Here is a 10,237-nt window from a genome sequence, read left to right as displayed (position 1 = left end):
AATCAGAGTTGGAGGCATTTTTGGTCAATTAATCGCCAAAATAAATAACCCGTCCTTTTCTTTCCGTCAACGTTATTGAATACTGTTCATAATAATTTTCAAGGTGGCCTCTAAAAACTATTTCTTTGGCAAATATATTAACTTAGCAGAACGATTCTTGAAAAGTACGAGAAAATTTAATTAATACTCATTTAGTCCAACTAAGGCTTGTTTTTGACTAAAACAGATCACGTGAACTTGAGGTTCTGTTGGTTAAAAATTCTCAAGAAATTCATACCCCATTTTCTTTTCTATCAGTGTGCCCAAATATGACAACCCTGAATGAGACATCAGGAGTCATCACCAGTCCCTTCTATCCCAGATATTACCCAGACTACCAGAAATGCCGCTGGCAAATCACAGCAAGTAAAGGAAACCACGTCGTGATGATCATCGAAGACATGTACATTCAACGTTGCGGACAAACATGCACTTGTGATTATCTTAAAGTTCAAAATGGCCTCTCTTCTGATGGTTACAATGATGGAAGAAGATGTGGTTACAGTACAGTAATATATTATTCAATATCTGAGAGCCTGACGGTGCTGTTTGTGTCCGATGGTAGTTACTGGAGGGGGTATCGTGGATTTAAGGCAACTTATATTCAAGCAAACCACACTTCCTCAATCCCTGGTGAGTAGAAAAAAAAAAAAAAGAAGAAGGGAGAGAGCAAACTCTCATTGCTGTGACAAGTTGCAAAGCATTAATCAAGTACTATTTTCCCGTAAATTTTTATGAGCTCATTAGCAGTCGTTGTATACAGCTGTTTCGACAAAGGTTGTCCAAATGAAGCGTTAAAGCGTACGCGACTTTGTGGTCCGTATCATTAACAATAAAACAGTTACGGGGAGCTCGAGAATGGCGAGTGTTAAGTTTCAGGATAGTTGCTCTTAAATGAAATAATACAACATCCGTCTATTATTTCTTAGAGATACTTAAAAAGACAGCATACATTTTTCTGATTTTTTTCTGCAGCACAGCAAGAGATGGAAACACGGCTTTAACAACACAATTGTAATTCAAATTTACCAAAAGTTCTCGAATTAGATATGGCTTTAAGATTTAGTTACTTTGTATAAAGGAATTGAACATAAGTCCCTTTCTTTAAAAAGAAGGGTCTAACTGGTATTTTTTGTTTGTTTTCATCGTCTTTATTTTGCGCTTTTTTTCTCGTAATTATATTGCAGTTTCCTTGCAGTGTCCAGCATAATAATTAGAAAACCATATTTGCAGTGTACAAACGGGAAGAAAATTGTTACACAGAAAGCTGAGAAACTAAAGATCAAGGAATAAATACAGAAATAAGAAAAAACAAATAGTTGGCGATCAACAAAATCTAAAAACCTACAAAGACATCAAATATGACACAAGAAACCGAGGCAGAACCAAAAGCATTTTACTGCAAACGAGCACGTGGTACAAATGTCCGTTGAAATATACGTGGAAAAGCGGAAAAAAATTGAAGACAAAATAATAAAAAAAAATATATTATAAATTATTTCGTTGACAGAATTTAATTCCTTCTCTACAAACACTGTAACACCGAGGACACCATATAATCAAAATAAGAAAACCATTGTGGCTATAAACGGCAATGTAGTTAAGGAATAAATTAAAAGGCTTTTGAAAATACAAGTCGTCTGGAACTGAGGGCTTAAATGCCTGAATTCTGGTGCTTATTAAGGCAATAACATCTACTAGTTTGTGCTTATTACGAGAAGGAGCGGATAACTATATCCACTGGATAAATTTCCATCCAGCAGATAAAATGAACTCTAACCAATACATATATTCCCTGGAGAGCGACTTATCCACTGGATAGAGTTATCCCGGCGCTCTTTGAACAACTAAAGCTCGTTCATACGTTCGCTTTCCACGACAGCTTGTAGATCTGGAGACATTCTTACTGGATCAAGTGGATTCTTTGCGAGCCCAAACTTTCCAAACAACTTCCCTCAATACAGCAGATGTATCTGGAATATCACAGTTCCTAGTGGCTACATCATCAAGCTGACTTTCCACCATTTTGAATTGGATCGATCTCCATACACTGCTCGTGTCACTATCACAAATGTAGCTTCAGATGATAACAGACAGCCATTTCAGCTGTATGGTCAGTCTGTTCCTTCTCCAGTGTACTCTGTGGGGAATTTAATTCAAGTAATATTTTCTACATTTACTGAGCAGTTCTCAGGGTTGAATGCCTCTTACACGGCCATTACTTATGACTCAGGTAAACCTTGTCCCATGCAGTCACTTGTCTTTATTATATTATACATGTTTGACTTGTTGCAAGTTGTTAGTACATAGAAATGGGGAGGACTTCATGCCGAAATAATTTTTCAAAGCATTATAGACATCATCAAAAACACTTAATAAATGTTATGCAGTGTGTACCTACTGCCATGGATTGTAAATAGCATTGAGTGTTAGTGGCTGCCCTGAAGAACACAGAAGAAATCAATATTTTCCAAAATCTGCAACATGGAATCGAAATTAATGTAATTAAGTGTTAGGTAGTCTGGCAAGTTTGTTTAAATATTTTCCTTTTTCAAAAAAACCCTGACTGTGATTTTCAATATTATGACGGCAAGACTAAGAAAAGTTGAATATCCTGGCTAAAAACTGGTCCAAGGGTACTTCCTGGTAGAATTTATATATTTATTTAACGCTATGCGTTGTATGGGTTTCTACAGGCTTTAACCATTAATCACATTTGGAGAGATTTTTGGTCAATTAATCGCCAAAATAAATGACCCGTCCTTTTCTTTCCGTCAAATTTCTTGAATACTGTCCATAATAATTGTCAACGTAGCCTCCGAAAAGTATTTCTTTGGCAAATATATTAACTTAGCAGAACGATTCTTGAAAAGTACGAGAAAACTTAATGAACACTCATTTTAGTCCAACTAAGGCTTGTTTTTGACAAAAATAGATCACGCCAACTTGAAGGTCTGTTGGTTAAGAATCCACATGAGATTCATATCCAGTTGTTTTCTTTTCTCAACCAGTCTGCCCAAATATGACAACCCTGAATGAGACATCAGGAGTCATCACCAGTCCCTTCTATCCCAGATATTACCCAGGCTACCAGGAATGCCGCTGGCAAATCACAGCAAGTAAAGGAAACCACGTCGTGATGATCATCGAAGACATGAACATTCAACGTTGCGGACAGACATGCACTTGCGATTATCTTGAAGTTCGAAATGGCCTCTCTTCTGACGGTTACAATGATGGAAGAAAATGTGGTTACCGTACAGTAATATGTTACTCGATGTCTGAGAGCCTGACGGTGCTGTTTGTGTCTGATGGTAGTCAAAGCAAGTGGTATCGTGGATTTAAGGCAACTTATATTCAAGCAAACCACACTGCCTCAATCCCTGGTGAGTAGAAAAAAAGAAGGGGGAGAGGAAAATTCTGATTGCTGTGACAAGTTGCAAAGCATTAATCAAGAACTATTTTCCTTTTAATTATTATGCACGCTTCAGCAGTCGTTGTATACAGCTGTTTCCTCGAAGGTTTTCCAGAAAAAAAAAGCGTAAAAGCGTACTCGACTTTGTGAACCGTGTTATTAATAATCAAACTTAGTTACTGGGAGCTCGAGAATGGCGAGTGTTTAGTTTCAGGATAGTTGCTTTAAAATAAAGTAATAAAAACACACACTATACATTTTTCTGTTTTTTTTCTGATGCACAGCAAGCGATGGAAACACGGTTTAACAACACAATCATGATTCAAATCATCAAAAGTTCTCGAAATAGATATGGCTTTAAGATTTAGTTACTTTTTATAGAGGAATTGAACATAAGACAGGGCTTTTTTTAAAAGAAGGGTCTTACTGGTATTTTTTGTTCGTTTTCATCGTCTTTATTTTGCTCTTTTTTTCTCGTAATCATATTGAACTTCACTTGCAGTGTCCAGTACAATAATTAGAAAACCATATTTGAAGCTTACAAACGGAAAGAAAATTGTCACACAGAAGGCTGAGAAACTAAAAATCAAGGAATAAATACAGAAATAAAAAAAAAATAGTTGGCGATTAACGAAATCTAAAAACCTTGTTATGCATCAAATATCACAAAGAAACCAAGGCAGAGCCAATAGTATTTTACTGCAAACGAGCACGTGGTACAAATGTCCGTTGAAATATGCGTGGAAAAGCCGACCAAAATTGAAGACAAAATAATAAAAAAAAAATTATTGTAACTTATTTTCTTGAAAGAATTTAATTTCTTCTCTACAAACACTGTAACACTGAGGACACTATAATTATGATGAAAATAAGAAAACCATAGTGGCTATTAACGGCAATCTAGTAAAGGAATCATAAAAAGGCTTTTGAAAATACAAGTCGTCTGGAACTGAAGGCTTAAATGCCTCAATTTTGCTGCTTATTGAGGCAATAACATTAACTAGTTTGTGCTTACTACGAGAAAGAGCAGATAACTCTATCCAGTGGATAAAATGAATTCTAACCAATACATTTTATTCCCTGGAGAGCGACTTATCCACTGGATAGAGTTATCTGCTCTTTGAACAACTAAAGCTCGTTCATACGTTCGCTTTCCCCCACAGCTTGTAGCTCTGGAGACATTCTTACTGGATCAAGTGGATTCTTTGCGAGCCCAAACTTTCCAAAAAACTTCCCTCAATACAGCAGATGTGTCTGGAATATCACAGTTCCTAATGGCTACATCATCAAGCTGAATTTCCATCATTTTCAATTGGATCCATATTATTACAACCGTGCCCGTGTCACCATCACAAATGTAGCTTCAGATGATAACATACAGCCATTTCAACTGTACGGTCAGTCTGTTCCTTCTCCAGTGTACTCTGTGGGGAATTCAATTCAAGTGGTATTTTCTACATTAACTGAGCAGCACTCAGGGTTTAATGCCTCTTACACGGCCATTACTTATGACTCAGGTAAACCTTGTCCCATACAGTCACTTGTCTTTATCATATTATACGTGTTTGACTTGTTGCAACGTATTGTTAGTACATAGAAATGGGGAGGACTTCATGCCGGAATAATTTTTCAAAGCATTATAGACATCATCAAAAACACTTAATAAATGTTATGCAGTGTGTACCCACTGCCATGGATTGTAAATAGCATTGAGTGTTAGTGGCTGCCCTGAAGAACACAGAAGAAATCAATATTTTCCAAAATCTTCAACTTGGAATTGAAATTAATGTAATTAAGTGTTAGTTAGTCTGGCAAGTTTGTTTAAATATTTTCTTTTTCCAAAAAAACCCTGACTGTGATTTTCAATATTATGACGGCAAGACTAAGAAAAGTTGAATATCCTGGCTAAAAACTGGTCCAAGGGTACTTCCTGGTAGAATTTATATATTTATTTAACGCTATGCGTTGTATGGGTTTCTACAGGCTTTAACCATTAATCACATTTGGAGAGATTTTTGGTCAATTAATCGCCAAACTAAATAACCCGTCCTTTTTTTTCCGTCAAATTTCTTGAATACTGTCCATAATAATTTTCAACGTAGCCTCCGAAAAGTAATTCTTTGGCAAATATATTAACTTAGCAGAACGATTCTTGAAAAGTACGAGAAAATTTAATTAATACTCATTTTAGTCCAACTAAGGCTTGTTTTTGACAAAAATAGATCACGCCAACTTGAAGGTCTGTTGGTTAAGAAACCACATGAAATTCATATCCAGTTGTTTTCTTTTCTCAACCAGTCTGCCCAAATATGACAACCCTGAATGAGACATCAGGAGTCATCACCAGTCCCTTCTATCCCAGATATTACCCAGGCTACCAGGAATGCCGCTGGCAAATCACAGCAAGTAAAGGAAACCACGTCGTGATGATCATCGAAGACATGAACATTCAACGTTGCGGACAGACATGCACTTGCGATTATCTTGAAGTTCGAAATGGCCTCTCTTCTGATGGTTACAATGATGGAAGAAAATGTGGTTACCGTACAGTAATATATTACTCGATGTCTGAGAGCCTGACGGTGCTGTTTGTGTCTGATGGTAGTTACAGCAAGTATTATTCTGGATTTAAGGCAACTTATATTCAAGCAAACCACACTGCCTCAATCCCTGGTGAGTGGAAACATAGGAGGGGGAGAGCAAAATTCTGATTGCTGTGACAAGTTGCAAAGCATTAGTCAAGGACCAATTTCCTTTTAAATTATTATGAGCGAATTAGCAGTCGTTGTATACAGCTGTTTCGACAAAGGTTTTCCAAAAAAAAAAAAAAAGCGTAAAAGCGTACGCCACTTTGTGGTCCGTATTATTAATAATCAAACTTAGTTACGTGGAGCTCGAGAATGGCGAGTTTTAAGTCTTAGGATAGTTGCTTTAAAATAAAATTATAAAAACACACACCATACATACATATAGAGGAATTAAGGATAAGTCCCTTTCTTTAAAAAGAAGGGTCTTACTGGTATTGTTTGTTCGTTTTCATCGTCTTTATTTTACTCTTTTTTTGGTAATTATATTGCAGTTCCTTTGCAGTGTCCAGTACAATAATTAGAAAACAATATTTGAAGTGTAAAAACGACTGGTGAGGGGGCCACCGGTTAGTCCTCCTTTTCGCGGTGGTTTCTCATTAATACGCGGTGGCATACATTTACGACGATGACGTCACCGCCTATTGTCTTGATCACTCATTATAGGATAACGTCATATTTTTTTTAGCCTTACCAACAGGTTATGAACTGGTTTGACAAGTTTATCAATGATGTCATGTTCTATTTTTAACTTATGGCAGTCATGGGCGAAATTACCGGTTTGACACGTTATTGAAGTTATTTTTGGATACATGATGTCATATAGTACATACATAAATACTTTATTGTATAGCTCCTCTTTGGAGGCCCTTCCGCCATACGTGAAAATAAAAAGAATTAAAACTATTTACATTTGGATGGTAATATAGAGAGAAAGAAAAAAAATACGATAATGAAAAAACTATGGATTGAAAAGATTCTTAAAAAAGTCTCTTTTTCAAAACGCTAAGACTTGCCGTGTCTCTGAAATGCTTCGATAAATTATTGTAGACTTTTGCTCCACGGAAGGCGAAAGCCCTTTGGCCACTCGCAAGCTCCAGGATCTACAATTTCTAAGCTAAAGAATCTGCATTCGGAAGTCTTTTTAGAAAAAACAAAACACAAATACGCGCGACACCCACGCGTGTGTCTGAGTAAAATAAAGACACATAACGACGAATGGCCCGTTTGTCTCCTTTTGGCCGTTTTGGCGTGGTTTTGGTCTTTCAGGCCTGGTTATGGCCTTTCTGGCCTGTGTTTGGCCTTTTCTGACACTCTATATAACCTGACTTTTCCCAAAAACTCGGAAATAATGAAAAGTATTTGTCGTGTGCGTTTCTCGCCTAAATTAACTAAGCACCTTTCCCACCTAATGACTAAAAAAGATTCGTTTCAGGTTGAGCTTTGTTGAGGATTAAAGAGTTAAAACAGTCTTTTGTTGGCTTTGTTTATTACAGCGCTCGGACTAAGAATGTTCCGGTTTGTAAATTCCTTGCTCCTAAATTGTGCGTGTTAAAACACACACGCAGAGATTTCACAATGTGTATATCTTAATAGAGTCGATTTATTTATGTTTGATGTGAATGACTGACCACCTTTACTTACGTTAACAAGGGTCAATGCGCTTTTGGTTTCAGATCAGAGATATAAGCTCTTGTGCAACCTCTCTTCACGGTCCGTTAGCCACTAATTATGCAGAAGCAGTGACTTAAACCAAAAGCTAAATTTGCATAAAAACTCTACGGAAAGAGCCAATTAACTAGTCATAAACAATAGACAGCTTAAGTTGGTAGAAATAATCAATTAAGACACAATCAAAACACGCGACTACTAAATGCTTGCTATTAAACAAGGCACATTTCTTGAGAGACCTGAAAAGAACTTTATTGCCTTTAAATAGAGAATAAAAAAATATAAAATTGTTTAACTACCAGAGATTTTGAACGAATCAAAGTAACTGTCAGTTCTATTTCTAAATCGCCGAGTTTGCCTTCATATGTTTATAATAGTCATCTGTTCTTTTACTTCAGAACGGGTTATGTCTGATTTAATTGTTGCTTTTTAAAGGGAATATATTGGACAGCGGTATCGTTATCTGTAAACGATTAACCACGATGTCTAATTGGCGGCAAGAAAATTAAGGATAATTCATACAGCGAATTTCAATTTTCTTTTCAAATAGTTGAATGTTATGATGTCACTTGTGCTTGTCTTTTTGCACTAAAAAAATGTTACCCTCATTGAAATGGCTGTGTAAAGATGTAATAGATTGTTAGTACTCGTCCGTTAATGAGTTTATTTTGGTGTTCCACCACCAACACAACCACCGGTGGTGTTCCACCAACAACACCACCACCAACACCACCACCGGTGGTGTTCCACCTCCACCACCACCACCAACACCACCGGTGGTGGTGGCATTGGTGTTGGTGGTGGTGTTGGTGGTGGTGTTGGTGGTGGAACACCAAAATAAACTCATTAACGGATGAGTACTAACATTCTATTGCATCTTTACACAGCCATTTCAATGAGGGTAACATTTTTTTAGTGCAAAAAGACAAGCACAAGTGTCATCATAACATTCAACTATTTGAAAAGAAAATTGAAATTCGCTGTATGAATTATCCTTAATTTTCTTGCCGCCAATTAGACATCGTGGTAAAATGTTTACAGATAACGATACCGCTGTCCACATTAAGTTGCCGTAATGGAACCAATATATTCCCTTAAAAAAGCAACAATTAAATAACCCGTTCTGAGGTAAAAGAACAGATGACTATTATAAACATATGAAAGCAAACTCGGCGATTTCGAAATAGAACTGAGAGTTACTTTGATTCGTTCAAAATCTCTGGTAGTTAAACAATTTTATATTTTTTTATTCTCTATTTAAAGGCAATAAAGTTCTTTTCAGGTCTCTCAAGAAATGTGCCTTGTTTAATAGCAAGCATTTAGTAGTCGCGTGTTTTGATTGTGTTTTAATTGATTATTTCTACCAACTTAAGCTGTCTATTGCTTATGATAAGTTAATTGGCTTTTTCCGTAGAGTTTTTATGCAAATTTAGCTTTTGGTTTAAGTCACTGCTTCTGCATAATTAGTGGCTAACGGACCGTGAAGAGAGGTTGCACAAGAGCTTATATCTCTGATCTGAAACCAAAAGCGCATTGACCCTTGTTAACGTAAGTAAAGGTGGACAGTCATTCACATCAAACATAATCGACTCTATTAAGATATACACATTGTGAAATCTCTCTGTGTGTGTGTTTTAACACACACAATTTAGGAGCAAGGAATTTACAAACCGGAACATTCCTAGTCCGAGCGCTGTAATAAACAAAGCCAACAAAAGACTGTTTTAACTCTTTAATCCTCAGTAAAGCTCAACCTGAAACGAATCTTTTTTAGTCATTAGGTGGGAAAGGTGCTTAGTTAATTTAGGCGAGAAACACACACGACAAATACTTTTCATTATTTCCGAGTTTTTGGGAAAAGTCAGGTTATATAGAGTGTCAGAAAAGGCCAAACACAGGCCAGAAAGGCCATAACCAGGCCTGAAAGACCAAAACCACGCCAAAACGGCCAAAAGGACACAAACGAGCCATTCGTCGTTATGTGTCTTTATTTTACTCAGACACACGAGTGGGTTTCGCGCGTATTTGTGTTTTGTTTTTTCTAAAAAGACTTCCGAATGCAGATTCTTTAGCTTAGAAATTGTAGATCCTGGAGCTTGCGAGTGGCCAAAGGGCTTTCGCCTTCCGTGGAGCAAAAGTCTACAATAATTTATCGAAGCATTTCAGAGACACGGCAAGTCTTGACGTTTTGAAAAAGAGACTTTTTTAAGAATCTTTTCAATCCATAGTTTTTTCATTATCGTATTTTTTTCTTTCTCTCTATATTACCATCCAAATGTAAATAGTTTTAATTCTTTTTATTTTCACGTATGGCGGAAGGGCCTCCAAAGAGGAGCTATACAATAAAGTATTTATGTATGTACTATATGACATCATGTATCCAAAAATAACTTCAATAACGTGTCAAACCGGTAATTTCGCCCATGACTGCCATAAGTTAAAAATAGAACATGACATCATTGATAAACCTGTGAAACCAGTTCATAACCTATTGGTAAGGCTTAAAAAAGTATGACGTTATCCTATA

The 10,237-nt window shown here is 36.6% G+C and overlaps 1 protein-coding gene across 3 annotated transcripts in view; it reads left to right on the top strand.

Moving 5' to 3' along the window:
* The first annotated feature begins 288 nt into the window (after positions 1 to 288).
* LOC146467065 (cubilin-like) overlaps positions 289 to 10,237 on the top strand; it is a 29,863-nt gene continuing 19,914 nt past the window's right edge. For 2 of the 3 annotated variants that reach the window (XM_085126384.1, XM_085126383.1), the window contains exons 1-5: positions 289 to 672; positions 1,922 to 2,272; positions 3,051 to 3,425; positions 4,618 to 4,971; positions 5,753 to 6,127. In XM_085126384.1, coding sequence (XP_084982510.1) covers positions 309 to 672; positions 1,922 to 2,272; positions 3,051 to 3,425; positions 4,618 to 4,971; positions 5,753 to 6,127 — 1,819 coding nt within the window. In that variant the 5' untranslated portion in view covers positions 289 to 308. The remainder of the gene's footprint in view (positions 673 to 1,921; positions 2,273 to 3,050; positions 3,426 to 4,617; positions 4,972 to 5,752; positions 6,128 to 10,237) is intronic. The other variant, XM_085126385.1, reaches the window with a different exon arrangement.

This window comes from Pavona decussata, unplaced genomic scaffold, assembly GCF_977016875.1.
Source record: "Pavona decussata unplaced genomic scaffold, jaPavDecu1.1 SCAFFOLD_139, whole genome shotgun sequence".
NCBI lineage: Eukaryota > Metazoa > Cnidaria > Anthozoa > Scleractinia > Agariciidae > Pavona > Pavona decussata.
This window is presented reverse-complemented; position numbering and strand designations above follow the sequence as displayed.